This window comes from Dendrobates tinctorius, unplaced genomic scaffold (genome assembly GCF_039654945.1).
Source record: "Dendrobates tinctorius isolate UK_male_01 unplaced genomic scaffold, ASM3965494v1 ptg000016l, whole genome shotgun sequence".
NCBI lineage: Eukaryota > Metazoa > Chordata > Amphibia > Anura > Dendrobatidae > Dendrobates > Dendrobates tinctorius.
The window spans coordinates 2500001-2517398 of record NW_027361684.1 but is presented as its reverse complement, the minus strand read 5'-3'; the positions used below and the strand labels follow the sequence as shown (position 1 = coordinate 2517398).

Genomic DNA, 17398 nt, shown 5'->3' with positions numbered 1-17398 from the left:
ATCTGGTGAGTCGGTCTTTTTGGTGGCCCGCCTTGTCTCATGATGTCAGGAATTTTGTGCAGTCCTGTGGGACTTGCTCCCGGTCTAAACCTTGTTCTCGCTCTAGTGGGTTGTTGATGCCTTTGCCGGTCCCTAGGAGGCCATGGACCCATATTTCAATGGATTTGATCTCTGATATGCCTGTCTCTCAGAGAATGACTGTTATTTGGGTGATTTGTGATAGGTTCTCTAAGATGGTTCATCTTGTACCACTCCCTAAGTTGCCATCTTTCTCTGAGCTGGTGCCCCTGTTTTTGCAACAGGTGGTTCGCTTGCACGGGATTCCTGAGAACATTGTATCTGACAGAGGAGTTCAGTTTGTGTCTAGATTTTGGAGGACTTTCTGTTCCAAGCTGGGAATTCAGTTGTCCTTCTCCTCTGCTTTTCACCCTCAGACCAATGGGCAGACGGAGAGAACAAACCAGACCTTGGAGTCGAATTTGAGATGTTTTATTTCCGCTGATCAGGATGATTGGGTTTCATCCTCGATTTTCTTCAGGGCAGGTGGAGCCTTCTGCCTGCCCAGGTGTTGACACTGTGATGGAGAGAATGCACCAGATCTGGGACCAAGTGGTGGATAAGTTATCTCTCTCCCAGGAAAAGGCCCAGCGGTTTTCCAACCGACATAGGACCATTGGTCCCCAGTTTAAGATTGGTGATATGGTTGGTTATCATCAAAAAATATCGCTATGAAGGTGGCTTCTCCTAAGTTTAAGCCTAGATTTATTGGACCTTACAAGATTTTGGAGATTATTAATCCGGTCTCTTTTCGTTTGGCTCTTCCTGTCACATTTAAAATCCATAATGTGTTTCATAAGTCCTTGTTGAAGAGGTTTGTTGAACCAGTAGTTCCTGGGGTGGCACCTCCGGACCCTGTATTGGTTGAAGGAAACATGGAATATGAGGTAGAGAAGATACTGGATTCCCATCTGGCTAGACAGAGACTCCAGTATTTGGTTAAGTGGAAGGGTTATGGTCAGGAGGATAATTCCTGGGTCTCTGCCTCTGATATCCATGCCAAAAGATTGGTGCGTGCCTTTCATCGGGCTCACCCTGATCGCCCTGGTGGCGTGGATGAGGGTTCGGTGACCCCTCCTCAAGGGGGAGGTACTGTTGTGAGTTCATTTTCCCCTTCACCATTGAGGTCTGATGAACTCCCTCTTCTGGTGAAGGAAGGTAGTGAGGCTGATTACAAAGCACCTGGGTATGATGATGATGACTGGGTCACGGGAATTGCTGACTGGATATAAGCCAGCCGACGCCCTTATGCCTTGCTGGTGATCTCTCTGAAGGATTCTAGGAGACCAGTCTGATTCCTGCTCCTCAAAAGCTATGTTTTTCTGCTCTGCTTTTTGCATTTGTGTTCTGTTTTGCTTTGCCTTGTGTTTTCTGGATTTCTGCCATTCCCTGCTGGGGTGAGCTGAATTCCTTTTTGCTCTGTCTTCAGAAAATACCTGAGTGCTGATATAGTCTTTTTGAAGCCTAGCGTCTTCAGGGCCTTTTTCCCTATCAGCCTGTTGGCCCTTGTTTTGATAGGGTTTTTGGCGAATTGCAGACAGCAGCTTTTCTATCCTGTCCTATCTAGTTAGCTTGGGCCCCATCATTTGCTCAGCCTATCTTTCTATCTGTGTGAGTGTTTTTTCATCTTGCTTCACCGTCATTATATGTTGGGGGCTGCCTATTGCTTTGGGGTCTGCTCTGGGGCAGTTTCGATTTCCCTTTCTGTCTTTAGGCTATGTAGTTCTCCGGCTGTGATCGAGGGGTCTAGGGCACCGTAGGAACCCCCCACGGCTACTGCTAGTTGTTGATAGGTTCAGGGGTCTGCAATCCAATAGCTGCCAACTTCTCTTGTTTTCTGGACTTAGCTAGTATTTCTGTTTTTGCCTCCTACGGTGACTCATTCATAACATATGTTACTACATGAGCCACGTTCTAATAAGATTCAGCTCATAGACAGCTGTCCTGTCATTTTACTTTAGAATTTATTTATAAAATTCTGAATTTATTATTCTATCAATGATGGCAAACTGATTGCCCAGATGTAGTAAAACAGCCTTAAACCATTATACTACCACCACCATGTTTCACAGATGGTGTGAGGTTTTTATTGTAAATTAGTGATTTTCTCCACACGTAAAACTCTCCAGCTCTCCTTTTAAAAAATTCTATTTTGCGCTCATCCATCCACAAAACATTGTTCCAATTGCATTCTCACTTGTCCATGTGATTTTTAGCAAACTGTCGCCGGGTAGCAATGATCTCTTTGATAGTTAGTGGCTTTCATCTTGCAATCCTGCCATGCACCCAATTGTTGTTCACTGTCCTCCTAATGGTGGCCTCATAAATGTTAACATTAGCTAATGTGAGAGAAGCCTTTAGTTGCTATGAGATTTTCTTGAGTTTCTTTGTAACCTTGCACAATATTCTACATCTTGAGTGATCTTTGTTGATTAACCACTCCTCGTGGTAGCGGGTAACAATGGTCTTGAATTTCCTCCATTAGAATACAATCTGTTTGACTGTGATTTGATGAAATAAAAATTCTTTAGAAATGGTCTTGCAATCCTTGACCGTCCACAACTTTTCTTCCGAGGTCCTCAGCAATCTCCTTTGTTCGTGTCATGATACGCTTCCACAAACGTGTTGCGAAGATCAGATTTGGAAAGATCCCTGTTTATGTAGGGTTGAGCAGGTTCTTAAGATGCAGTGACGAGACACGATGTCGACAGAGTGTGTTTTGTGAAATCAACGTTTATAAATTGGAGCCACTGGGGCTATGCTGAGCAAACAAAGGGAATAACAACTATCTGTCCACGCAGGGACTCAACAACATTAACAAGACTTTTCTTATCGCAAAGGTGACTAATCCGGTTAGGCCGGGTGTCATAGGCCAAGTATGGCCAAAACTATGGGTTCTTATTTCCTATAGTCAACTTATCCTTCCAGGCGTCTTTTCAGGATCACAGATGTGACCACGTAGGGATCGCTGATGCGGCTGCTCTGGCGCCCCCATATCCAGGGATGATTGGACCCGATAGGCCCTGAAGGATCCTTGCTGTGGGGGCACTACGGGCCCTGGAGAAACCTTGACGCTGGGGGCCCAATAGGCCCAGAAGGAGCTGTGCTGTTGGGGCCCAACAGGCCCTGAGAGATCTGTGCTGTTGGGGCGCAACAGGCCCGGAGGAATCTGTGCCGGCTGGGGCTCAACAGGCCCTGAAGGATCTGTGCCGGCTGGGGCTCAACAGGCCCTGAATGATCTGTGCCGCTGGGGCTCAACAGGCCCTGAAGGATCTGTGCCGGTGGGGCTCAACAGGCCCTGAAGGATCTGTGCCGCTCCCGCCCCCGGAGCGCTGTTATGACGCAGTACCTCAGGTGACGGTTGGCCGGTCTCTCCCAGGGTCCCTCTGCAGATGGGACACAGGCCTCTGCTGACGCCTATGGCGAGATGGCGTCCACGGAAGTTGGTGGTGGAAGGCCGCAGCCGTGGGCGGAGACAGGGAGGCAGTGACCAGGTCGCTGCAGCGTGTGGAAACACAGCGGCAGCAGTTGCTGGGGGTTGCGGAACAGCCGCGAGGGAGCGCGGAACAGCGGGCATGGCTGTGGCTGTACGTGGATGGCGAGGGGCTCCCGGTAGGGGATGGGCACACGTCGATTGTCTGAGAGTAAGTCGCTTACCCCTCACAGACTCCTGATCGTCTCTCAACTCTTCCACGCCCGTTTCACCGTCCCTCTCTAGATCACACGGACTCTCCTCTCCTGTCAGCCTCTCTGCTAACTGACTCCTGAGCGCGCCCCCTGCTCCTTTTATCCTTGCCCCGCCTCCAGTTGCCCGGACAACTTCAGTAGTGTCCTTCCCTTCATTGCCCCCCCCCTGATGGCGGTCCCCTTGGTTCCGGCCCAGTCAGTCTATGGGAGTCCTCCTCCCCACATTTATATAAAAGAAGCCACCTACTCACAAGTGATTGTCATCCCCCTGATTGAAAACACCAAAGTCTAATTTCACCTTCAAGTTATCATCTGATATTGAATCATTTCTTTCCTTGAAATATTACTCATTTGTGTGAAAATCTGTTTGTTTTTTTTAGATCAAATTTATGCAGAAATCTGAAAAGTTCTGAAGATTAAACAAAGCTAACGTGATACATTCTGCAGAATTTTGTGATATTGCTGTAAATGTAAATTCTTTTTTTTAATTTTAGGCTACGAAGATTATGGAGATTATTGGCGAGGAAATTATGAAACCTTGACTGATGATATCAAATACAAATACAGTAGAGAAGACTTGATGAACGACGTGGAAGATACATTTAAACAGGTCTCTGAAAAGATAATAATTATATCATTGTCATACCATGCCGGTGATTCCTTGGTACCTGGCCAAGGGTTCATCAGATGCAACAAGTGGACTGTCAAGTGGATCCTCTAATCCGCAATCTGTTTGGTGATGGCTAAGCAATAGGGCAGCATCAAAAGTATCTCCTGATTCTTCACTGTTAAAGGGAACCCATCAGCAGAAAAAAAAACATTATTAACCTGGGATTATTATTAACCTGCATATATGGGGTTAATATGCAGATTAATAGCGTTATTATCCTACACATTGCCTCATTTACCTGAACACTGCCGGATTGAAAATTAGCTTTATTCCACCCACAGCGTTCTGGTTTGATTCACAGGGGCTGCGCCGACGCTGGTTCAGTCACTGCTGAGTACATAGAGCGGCGGCTGTAATCGCGCCCTGGCACTGACTCACACTGACTCTGCATTGCCAATGTCAATCAGTACCGGGGGCATGGTTACATCCGCCGCTCTGTATACTCAGAGCAGTGACTGACCCTGCACTGGCAATGTCCCCATAGCTGAAACTGGAACGTTGCGGGGGGAATAAAATTCATTTTCTCCTGATATTGTTCGACTAAGTGCAAATTAACTCCATATTTGCAAGTTAATACTGTTTTTTTTTTTCTCATGACAGGTTCTCTTTAACTCCTGCAGGCACTTTTGCTGTTGGTTTTCCTGATTGAATTTACCTAGAAAACTCACCAATTGGCAGCAAATTACGGCATTGTAGCCAAAAACATAGTCAATGATTATCACCAAGAAAGCAGTCAGGATGTGACAAGCATGAAGATATAGATAGAAGTCTGAGGATAGGCAAAGGGCAGGGCCAGCACTGGACCAGGCAGACCAGGCAGATGCCTGGGGCCCCACCTACAAAGGGGGCCCCTGCATCTGCAGTCCATTTATGAAGTGCCCAGAGGGTGTACAGCAGTGAATAATGCTGTGCATTGCTCTGTAGTCCGGAGCGTCTGTGTCTCGCAAAGCCCCTTCAGCCCCCCTGTCTCTTTCTCCCTGCAGTCAGGTTAAAAGTTGAGAGTGAGGGGGAGGGGCCGATTACAGCACAGTGACTGTTCAGGAAGATGCCTGAAGCTCTGTGTGTCTCCTCCTGAGTCCTGATCATAGGGGCTCCTAGCACTGTCCTGAGAATGGATATGCCTAAGTGAAGCCACAGAACCTGGTAAGAGCAGCAATAACAGGTCAGAGTGCAGTGACTTCCTCTCTGTGGTCCCAGAGCTCTGTGCTGATCGCTGTAGGATCAGGATTCACAGCCACATACAGCAGTGATCAGCATCAGCTCTGACCACAGTCACTAATCACTGCTAGTGTGACAGGGCGACTTCCTGTCACTACTGTCTGGATGACACAAGACAGGGATATTGTCTGCTGAATCAGGGGATTTATGATATAGAAATAAATGAATTCCCATGTAAAATAATAAGGGTAAACCATACATATATACTGTATAGTACAGGTGTGTATAGGAATCAGCGTTTTTGGTGCATTTTTTTTGCAGCCAAAGCCTGCTCTCTTGGCAGTAAAAACACTGCTTTCAAAACACCCATTTTTTAGGGTATGTGCAGACGATCTGGAAATGGCAGCACTTTGGACGCAGCGGACATGTTCTCCGTCCAAAGTGCTGCCATCTGTTGAACGCAGGTGATTCCGCATGTGGTCACTGAACCGTGTGGAATCACCGCGTCCAATATATCGTAGGGGTGAGATTTCTCTTGCGGAGACTCGCATCTACGCAAGATAAATTGACATGCTGCCGTCTGGAGAGTTGTACTGCATGTCCGTCTCTGCGGGTGAAGTGAGGGCGTATGTGGACGCATAGTGGACATGGAATTTCTAGAAATCCCATCCACTGAGCTGTAACATCTGGCCACTGTGGGTTGGACGCTATGGATGTATGCCGCATCCAGAGTATACTGATTGTGTACACATACCCTTAGAGCTTTTGCTGTTTTTTTTGTATAGTATTCATTTTGTCTACAGTACATGTTTAATAAAGTTTGTTTTATTCACCAAAAACACAGCGAAAAACAACGTTGCAACATTTGCAGCTTTTCTAAAACTTTTTCATTGCTTTCTACGGGTGAAAAAAATTGCTGAAAGAAGTGACACGCTGCGGATTTAAAAAACGCTGCCGTTGTGAAATTCAGTCAGAAGGAAATAAAAGGGTATGCGGGAGATCTCTGAAAATCTCAGTCTTTGCTTGTGCTGTAAAATGCTGTAAACTTCTTATTTGCAGAAGAAAAAGCTGCAGAAATTCTGTATATGAACGTGGTCAAAAGCTGCTTTATAAAGTGCCAGCAAAACATATGAGATTTCCGAAATCTCCTGCATGCGCTTGTTTTTTTTTCTGACTGAATTTCAGAATTGTAGCGCTTTTTAAATCTGCAGCGTGTCACTTCTTTCAGTGTGTTTTCACCCGTTGAAAGCAATGAAAGAATATAAGAAAGCTGCAGATATTGGAACAGCATTTTTCGCTGCAATTTTTAAAGTGGTTTTGGTGAATTAAACTATTAAGTCTCGTTTACATGTTTAGTATTTGGTCAGTATTTCACATCAGTATTTGTAATGCAGAAACAGGAGTGGAACAATCAGAGGAAAAGTATAGTAGAAACACGCCACCACTTCTGGATTTCTCACCCTCCTGGTTTTGACTTGCGTATACTGATGTGAAATACTGACCGAATACGCAACGTGTGAATGTGGCCTTAAACATACTATAGACAAAGCAAACATCCTCACTTTAAAAAAAGCTGAAAAAAGTGTAAAGAACACCAGAAAACAAGCTGAAAAACAGGTGTTTTGAACTCAACATTTTTACTGCCAATAGAACAGGTTTTAGCTACTGAAAAAAAATGCATGTGAACATAGCCATAGTGTTTCAGAGTAAGACTATCTGTGGTGTTACATAGGACTGCAGGTGACATCTACTACATTATCTGTTCTCAGAGAGTTATTACTGCTATCTCTGGTGTTACATAGGATAAGGTCACAGTCATGTGACTGGTCACGTGAGCCGGGAGGGCTTCTGCTCTGGAGTGTGCTGTGCATAGAGGGAATTGTATGGCGATCGGTACACAGCCCCTTCTGAAATGACAGGTGGGCGTGGTTGTTGATTCGCAGTGTGGGAAAACTACAATCCCGGCCGGGATAGCGGGTGGGAGTGTCAAAATCAGGACTGTCCCGCTGGATCCAGGACAGTTGGGAGCTCTGCTGTGTTATCTGTAGTGTTAAAAAAAATTAAGAGGGGGTTGGGGGACAACTCTTTGTCTTGGGGCTTGGGCCCCCCAATCTTTTCTGACCCTAACAATGCTCCTGTGTAATGCTAATAGTGGCAGACCCGTTGCCTGATATAAGGCGCCTGAATATGGGGGCCACAGTGCCAGCACAGGCCCCTCTGCCACGTGTATCCACATCCTGCTCATGTAATGTAACCTAAATGTGTGATTTTACAATGTTAGCATTTGGGGCCCCACTTTAAACTTTTGCCTAGGGCCCCTCTTTGTCTAAAACCGGCCCTGGCAAAGGGTCAGAACTAGGAGTAGAACAAACACAGTGGGTACGGAAAGTGTTCAGACCCCTTTAAATTGTTAACTCTTTGTTTCATTGCAGCCATTTGGTAAATTCAAAAAAGTTCATTTTTTTTCTATGCACTCTGCACCCCATCTTGACTGAAAAAAAACAGAAATGTAGAGATTTTTGCAAATTTATTAAAAAAGAAAAACTGAAATATCAACTGGTCATAAGTATTCAGACCCTTTGTGCAGCATTGAGGAGAAGCACCCTTTTGAGCTAGTACAGCCATGAGTCTTCTTGGGAATGATGCAACAATTAGTTGTGGCTTCTACAACTATGAATGAATAAGCTAAAAAACAAATCCACAAATCCGAACCATCCCAGATAGAGTAGGACAGTCCTGGATTTTGGGTTCCTGCTCTCTCAGGTGGTCTACTAAATATTTCTCAGTGTCATCATGTCTCCTCTGATATCTCCTCCTGCCAGGCTACTACAAAATGGTAAATGGGTGTGACTAGGTGGTGTGATTATGAGCCTTGGCGCATGCGCTGCATGATTTGTCTCTTTTTTCTGTTCTGTGAAGGTTGGGCGGTATGCATAAGGTATTAGTCTTTTTTTGTCTGTCAATTTTTCTTGCGTGGCATAGTAAAACATATTTGGACTTAATGCCTTTGTGTCTGCTGTAGTAGAAAGTAATCTATAAATGCAGCAATATACTGTATATTTCTCATACAAGTGGCGTCTGGGATCTGTATATAACGTGAAAAGCAAATTTCAGGCAAATTGAATAGACTATAAGATGTTGGGCACTTATGGTGCCGCCACCAGAGAACTGAATGTTGTAATGTTCACCCATATTCTTTACATTATTTTAATGCCATTTTCATGCTTTTTGGCTGACAATAATACGCTGATCCTTATGATTTCCAGATCGTGCCACTCTATGAGGAACTACATGCATATGTGAGAAGCAAATTGCAGAAACATTATGGTTCAGAATATATTGATTCCGGTGGAAGTCTACCTGCTCATTTACTTGGTAAATATATATGTATATGAATATATATATAACACTTACATACGAGATATGATATACTCACTATTTCTAGCCAAATTATTCTGTTCCTTTCTTTTTGTCTAGGTGACATGTGGGGTAGATTTTGGACAAATTTATACCCTCTGGTTGTACCTTATCCAGACAGAGAAAGCATTGATGTTACTAATACAATGGTTGATCAGGTATGACTTTAGATTTGATGGCAAAAAATACAGAAAAAAAAATTACTTGCTATAACTACATGTAAAAACCCTGTATGTTAGGCCTCATTTAGACGCTCAGGCAAATTGATCAAAGCGCGGACCGTGATGTATGGGCAGGCCGGATCATGTATTGCTATGAAGCTCCGAATCGGTAGGCCTGTGGTTTGTGGACATTACGGTCCAAAATCAGACCAGATCCACATGTGTCTGCATGAGCCCTTAGGGTTTATAATATTTGATATATTCATCATATTTTACAAAAAATAATAATATCATCATTAATATTCTGACTCCATGACTAAGCTGCAAGCATAGGCCGCTGTGAGACACTGTTTCTAGGCTGTCTATATTAACCGTACTCACATGTAGTGATGTCCTCAGGTAGTTTAATTCGACTGTAGGAGGGACGTATGAAGATTTCAGAAGATTTATTTTCCAGCTGAAATCTTGAAGATATGCAGGCATACAGCAGGTACAAAAGAGTTTTCAGAAACAGGACTGCATACACATGCGCTTCTAAGATGGCTGATAGATGGTGAATGAGGAAGAAAAATGAGGATGAAGTGAGGGGTTACTGGCATCAGAGTCACATCAGAGACAGACAGAGAGAGAAGAAGGACATAAGTCAAAAGAAAGAAAACCTTATTGCATAGCAACGAAACAATATATAACAACACAATGATAATGAAATACTGTCTGTATGAGACATGGGAAATGACAATTGAAATCCATGTTTGGTTCCCAATATTCGATGACACATTCTCATGCCATAAATAAATACTGTAAACCTCATGATCCTTACAAGAGTTGTCCATTAAAAAAGGCAATGAAAAATAAAGCAAAAGAAAGAGCGCTCTATGAGAAGAATGTCATAGCACATATGCAGTGGGAGAAGAGGTGTTCAACTCGCTTCTGGCCGTTGTGCATGCCAGGCACAACACTGATGCTATGCTGTGACTGACGACGGTCTGGGAGCGCTGCAACGCCTTACGCCTGCTTCTGGCGTCCTGCTCAGGAGCCGTGATACAGTGAAAAACTATGAAAAATGGGTGGTGGAAATCCACAGGAACCACCCAGGTCAGATAAGAAAAGCTGATTTATTCAACACGTTTCAGGGATGATGCGTCCCCTTCATCATGTGATTACCAAAAAAGAAAATGAGAAGGAAATGCTTGAAAATATAAAAATAATCATTACTTACCCATAGAAGCCCATGTCATTCCATCGCCACCGCTCTGCTGCTTCCTGGAGTTCTTTGTCTACAGTGCTGCATTGGTGATGACCCCTGAGAATGTGGCAGTAAAAAAATTGGTCATGCCAAAACAGACAGGACAAGACTGCTGAGGCCAATGTTGTAGCTGTGGTGCCCCTGAGGCTCAGTCGCCACAGAGGTACTGCACCTCCTCCTGAGGTGTGGTGCCCCACCGTCCAGGTAAGTTGGAGGCTCCTGACCACGCTCCAACACTCGCAGCCCACACAACACGGTAGTTCAGCAAAGCCACATTGCGGCTCCTTGCTTGGAGAGTAGCAGAGCACCTTTGGTGGCTCCCTGCTTGGAACACAAAACGTGCTGGGAGGCGGGTGGAGTTTAGAATACATAAAAGAGCGGGAAGGTTTAGGATGACAGGTCAGTCTGAGAGAGGAAGCCACTCAGAGAAGAGTGAGGAAAGAAGATCCCTGGAAGAGGGATGGAGGAAGGAGGTGCTGCAGCAGACCTGTGACCTGGGTCTGCTGGCACGGGAAAGGAAAGAAGGAGAAAGACATTGAACTGAAGCCTGAGCTTCCATAAGAAAGAAAGACAAGTACGGAACGTAGGAGTAAAAGGGAACAGAGAGGACGTGGGTTAGAGGAAGAACCCTGCCTAGAAGTTCTAAGCGCTAGGCCAGGGCCCGGTCCCCGAGGTTGTATGGACACTAATGGTTCTGCAGCAGACACCAGTGGAGTAGTGGGCTGTAAATGCATTACTCCCATCTAAGACTTGGGGGCACAACAGCAACTTGGATAGTGAGCCGGGACTTAGGAGTGAGGAGTCCCCGAAGCAGGCTACAGCTGTCTGCCGTACAAGTAGAGTTCTTGGGAACATCTGTCAGGAGGCACTCCAGTGTAACTCAGTACTGGGAGTACTTCACACTTAAAGGCGCTGTTGTGAGTTCATTTTCCCCTTCACTACTGAGGCCCGAGGAACTCCCTCTTCTGGTAAAGAAAGGTAGTGAGCCTGATTATCAAACACCTGAGTCTGATGATGATGACTTGCTGAGTGGAGTTACTGACTGGATATAAGGCTGCCGACGCCCTTCTGCCCTGCGGGTGATTTCTCTGTGGGATCCTTGGAGACCAGTCTGAATTCCTGCTCCTCTAAAGCTAAGTTTTCTGCTCGGCCTTTTGCATTTGTGCTTAGACTTTGTTTTGCTTTGTTTTTCTGGATTTCTGCCATTCCCTGCTGGGGTGTGCTGAATTCCTTTAGCTCTGTCTTCTGAAAATACCTGAATGCTGATTTAGTTTTTGAAGCCTAGCTGCTTCAGGGTCTTTTTCATATCAGCTTGTTGGCTTATGTCTTTGATAGGGTTTTGGCAGATTGCAGACAGCAACCTTCCTTTCCTGTTCTGTTTAGCTAGCTTGGGCCCCATCGTTTGCTCAGCCTATCTTTCTATCTGTGTGAGTGTTTCTTCATCTTGCTTCACCGTCATTATATGTTGGGGGCTGCCTTTTACTTTGGGGTCTGCTCTGGGGCAGTTTAGATTTCCTTTTCTGTCTTTAGGCTATTTAGCGCTCCGGCTGTGATCGAAGGGTCTAGGGCATCGTAGGAACCCCCCACGGCTACTGCTAGTTGTGTTGATAGGTTCAGGGGTCTGCAATCTGATAGTTGCCAACTTCTCTGGTTTTCTGGACGTAGCTTCTATTTCTGTGTCTGCCTCCTACGGTGACTCAATCATAACAGGCGCTATAGAGGAGACGTTCAGAAAGGCACATGTTGGCGGAGCGTTGGAAGGGAGCATTCCATCTTGCCTGGAGGTTGACTGAGTCCCTGACCCGGAGGACATGGCACGGAGGCAGGCACCTGTGTGTACTACAGACTGAGTAAAGCTTTGGAACTACAAGCCCTAGTGTCCTCTATTGATTCGTGCGCCAACACACCCAACACTGCTACCTTTTGGTACCGGCTTCTACACCGCTTGTGCCTCTCCTTCAACTCCACATCTACACTGCCCTGGGGCTACAGCTTCACCTGTGGGGAGCTTCACCATCTTGGCTGCAACACACCACCAGCCCCAGAGGATCTGCATGCAGCGTCAGCCTAACACCTCACTTGCCGAACACCACAGGTGGCGTCACAAACCATTCCATTAACTACATTCCACCATTTCCATTCCCCCATTACTTGGGCGCCCAGGGCCACGGACCGGGTCACCGCTGCTGTGACACATCCCGCTGACACCGGCCCGGTACCGAGTACCCCACGGCCCTGGGAGGTCGACCCATAGCTATAACACCACTGTAGCCTTGTCAGCAGAGAATTATGGGAGGAGCAGAGTGGCAGGATTATAGTGGCAGGGGCTTCAGTGGGCAAATAATACTTATTTAGGGTTTTTTCCTTTTAAATGGTCACTGTTTTAATAAATTTTGCATAAATCAACAATACAAGCTAATATTGAAAACTTTGAAATACATCTTATCAGAGTAATCTTCCTTCTCCATTTATGAGCCGCTCCCCCTTCATCTGTCACTCTGAAAAATGACTCAAATCTGTCTATATCATAGCAAGACTGTCTGCCAGCACACTGAGGTGTCAGGCCACAGAGAATATTAAACTGTGCCGAGACAGGCAGCTCCTGCTGCAGCGTCTAGCAAGTGTTTTACCTAATTTCATTGATGGTTTCACAGCCACACTGCTCAGTATCCGTGTATGTTGTCTTCCATACTGTTGTTTCTGTCTATGCGCTACACACATAAGACACCACAGCAGCTCATTTCTACCCACTAGCTCAGAAACAACTGAAAATTAGAAATACCGTAGATTCTGCAGAGGGGGGAATTATATATTAGGACTCTTACTCCAGGTGAAGGTTGCCAAATACTTGTCAACAAAAAACCTTAAAAAACAGAAAAAAAGACACCCTACAATATACTCAGTTGATTTTATAAAGTGAACAATATAGCTGCGATGTGAATGAATCCTTGTCCTGTACTGTGTAGAGGAGGACTTATTGCTTGTTTGACCCATTCTCATTTAAAGGACCTTTCCATATGTTGCACACTGCAATGCAGTGGGACCCGCCCTCCAATGACCTAATCACACCTATTTTAACTGCCTCGTTTGAGCTTTATACACATAGACATAATATTGCTCTGTCTTTTGTGGAGCAATAAAAGAGAACCCCCTATTGCAAATGAATTCTGTAAAAATAGTTGTCCTCCATTGATTATAGGGTGCAATATTCCCATCACACAGCGGCACCAGGGCATAATACATAACATATACCAAATGAAGTCCTTGTAGCTCTATAGATTGGCGCTGCAGTGGAGACATTTTTTCTATATATTTTTTTTGTATTTTTTTATGCATTTGAATGTAGATGAGCTGCAATGTCAGACATAGCTCATGGAGAAATGTGGTGCTAGAATAAAGTAGACCCTTTCTTCTAAACCCTCATTAATTGAAATCATAGTTTTCAACTCCACCCCCTTTTTCAACTCCATGTTCGTGGCTTATGTATTGTTTTCTGAATTTTACAGGGATGGACTGTAGAAAAGATGTTCAAAGAAGCTGAGCAATTTTTTATGTCTGTTGACCTGTTTGCTCTGAACCCAAACTTCTGGACTAATTCTATGCTTGTGGAGCCCAGTGACGGGAGGAAAGTGGTCTGCCACCCCACAGCCTGGGATTTGGGAATGAATGATTTTAGGTATTAAGCATTTAAGACTTATTAACAATAACTACTGAAAAAGTTAAGGCGTTGTTGATAAAAGGTGTACTGCTGTACAATGCACCAAATTTATTAAGAGACATGTGCCTTTTACTAAATTTGGAGCTTCTCTCAGCTTTCGAGCAAGAAATGTGCTACAGTCAGGAACTTGAGTACATTTCTGCCACAAATGCCTCCAACTTTGTGGCTTAAGTTATGATGAATATGTTTGCTGCGCTAAGCCACACTCCTTTCCCGATTAAGCTCCACACACTTTTTTGTCAGGAACTGATCTAAGGATGTAAAAAGTTGAAAAACGTTGATGCAACTACTGGAAAATTTTTGCAATATTTCAACAGTTTTATGCTTGAATGCTGGCAAAAAAAATTATGATTTGGAGCCTAAATGTTTTATAACTGCTTTCATATAATAACTAACCACCATAAAACGGCACAAAGCTGTAGAATCCTTTTTAGGTACTAATAACCATCATTTTAAAGCATTCGACATCTGATACATGGTGCTCGATCCACGGGCAGCCTGTGTAAGACACAGGCTGCACGATTTCAGCCAGGGATTTTTAACTCTGAAATGACCGTCCGACTAGTCTGTCGTGTGGCTCAGTCACTGGTGGCTTCTTTCTGCCCTCTCCCATTAAGTGACAGATCTCTCCCTGCATGCGCATGAAGGGAGAAACCTGTCAGGCATTGGCAGCAGGCACGGAGAAGCCATCGGTGACCCTCCTGTCTGACTAGACTCCTGTGTTACTCAGTCTCCGGTGGCTTTTAAATGCCTCCGCGTTTAAGAGTTAAACATACCTGGCTGAAATCATGCAGACAGTGTCTGATAAATGCTGCTCATGGATCAGGCAGTGGGTATCTGCTGTCAGGTTCCCGTAAATCTCATTGAACTATCAGTAAGGAGCATGACAAGGTCTCTTGACACTCAAGACAAAGGGTTCCAGAAAGTACCCCACAACCCCCGGTCCTAGAGTAGTGTGACAGCTGTATCTATGATTGATTGACACATGGCCTTCTGCATGTCCGGGTAGACTTCTATCCCCTTCCAGGAAACTGTATTCCTATTAACTCCACATGGACCAGTGATTTTTTTGTTTTACGCGTTTATTTTACTCCCCTACTTCCAAGAGCCAGAATGTTTTCATTTTTCATTCAGTATAACCGTATAAAAGCTAGCTTTTTTAAGAAGCGAATTGTAGTTGTGATTAGCACCATTAATTTCACCATATAGTGATGATAGTGCATGTCCTGTCCAGCAGTACATGAACGGCAGCAATCACTAAGGGGTTAAATGATGGAAAAATCTTAAACTTTAAGAGTATGTTGGGAAATGATATACATTTATTGTACATTGAATACATTTTACTTGCTAAAACTGTAAGATCTCCTTAAAATGTACATCCATCTTTGGACATCATTGACATACCTATATGCGATGTACTTATCGATAACCTACATGAAAATTTGAAGATGTTGAATGTTGCTATCCATCCTGAATTCCAGTATAGAGCTGCATTCACAATTCTGCAGGCTTCAGAGCTGAAATCTACAAATGTTTGTTAATGACACAAAGTCTACACAAAACTTTCTCTGCTATTTTGGGAAAAACTAAGGCTGGCCATACATATTAGATGGCTGTTGGCTGAATGATGCTTCAGTCAATCGATTGGCCAACAGCCACCTCAGCTGCCACTCCGAAACAGAGAGAGATGCCTGTTGACTGCTGATCTCCGGGAGATATACAAGATCGACGTCTCTCCCAAACATCAGTCTGCCAGCGTCCCCATACTCATTAGACTGATGGTCGTACCTGTCGATTTCGGTAGGTTGAGCGAACATTAGTCTGATGTGTATGGAGGCCTTTACCGTCCCACTGCTTTAAAGGAACTCACATAAATTATTAGAGATCTTTTTGAAAAAAATTTCAAGCAATGTGCACGCATTGCTCTCCTGGTGACCTGCAGGGATGAATAAGCGCAAGAGCTTTTAGGGAACAACACATACTCATTGGTGGCTGCAAATGGGTATGCCTTTAAGTGCAAGTAGCAGCCGCTCTGTAAAATGCCAGCCTATTGGGGCTGATTCACTATTAAGAGCGGGTCATTGATTATTGTGGAAAATTCACCAAATTTTGATATATTTTAGTACAAATTCTTGCATTTAGTTTTATACTTTTTTAATGTGTTTAAACGCGGTTCATGCTTAAATTGGGCATGGCTTTACAGGGAGGGGGCATCAATTAGTTGGAAAAAAAGATGTGGCGTAAAATTTGACCTGTGCAGTACGGCACCAAAATTTAGGCACAAAATGATGCACTAACTAAGCCAAACAAGATGTACTTTGATGTGCAGATAGACAAAATCGGGTAAAGTTGCACTACATTTATCATCCAGCATGAACCACTGTGACAAATGATGCACATTTTCAGACTGTCCGGAGAAAACATCAGATGCATAATGTAATATAGGTGCCGTTTAATTGTAGAATGGCGTCAATGGCGGATCTTAATAGGGGCGGATGGGGCGGTCGCCCCGGGCCCAAGGTTTTTAGGGGGCCCAGGGCAGGGGCCAATCGGTCGGTCGGCATCGCATATGATCTGTCAGTCTGTCACTGTGTGAGCCGCTCAGCCGCCCGCCGCCGCCCAGTGGGGTAGGAACTTGGAAGGGGGGCGGCGGGCAGTCCCAGGCAGCACGTGTGTGGGGGCGGCGCAGCACGGCAGGAGGCAGAGCAGAAGTTCCTCCTCTCTCTGTGTGCTGTGGGCGGCCCGGCCGGGACTGAGAAGCGTGGAGGCGGCGGCGCCGACTGGCAGTGCACAGTGAGGAGGACTCGCTCAGCCCAGGAGATTTTGGCAGCGGCTAGTGCAGGGCAGGTGGGTCACTGACACACTCACCGTCGGCGTCACCATTTGGGAGGACTGGAGGATGCTCTGCCTCTCCCCAGCCTCCCTCCCTGGCTGCTCCCTCCGCTCCAATCCAATGCATTATGCAATTTATGCGGCTGCCTCCAAATTGGAGGGAGCAGCCAGGGAGGCTGGGGAGAGGCAGAGCATGGAGGCAGCCACATAATGCATTGGAGGGAGGCTGGGGAGAGAGGCAGAGCATGGAGGCAGCCACATAATGCATTGGAGGGAGGCTGGGGAGAGAGGCAGAGCATGGAGGCAGCCACATAATGCATTGGAGGGAGGCTGGGGAGAGAGGCAGAGCATGGAGGCAGCCACATAATGCATTGGAGGGAGGCTGGGGAGAGAGGCAGAGCATGGAGGCAGCCACATAATGCATTGGAGGGAGGCTGGGGAGAGAGGCAGAG

General features: G+C 45.3%; 1 protein-coding gene across 1 annotated transcript in view; it reads left to right on the top strand.

Annotated features, from left to right (window-relative positions):
• Positions 1-17398, top strand: part of ACE2 (angiotensin converting enzyme 2) — a 129293-nt gene that overhangs the window by 53274 nt on the left and 58621 nt on the right. Inside the window, exons 5-8 of the mRNA XM_073565258.1 lie at positions 4239-4354; positions 8839-8947; positions 9050-9147; positions 13903-14072. Of these exons, the coding sequence (XP_073421359.1) occupies positions 4239-4354; positions 8839-8947; positions 9050-9147; positions 13903-14072 (493 nt within the window). The remainder of the gene's footprint in view (positions 1-4238; positions 4355-8838; positions 8948-9049; positions 9148-13902; positions 14073-17398) is intronic.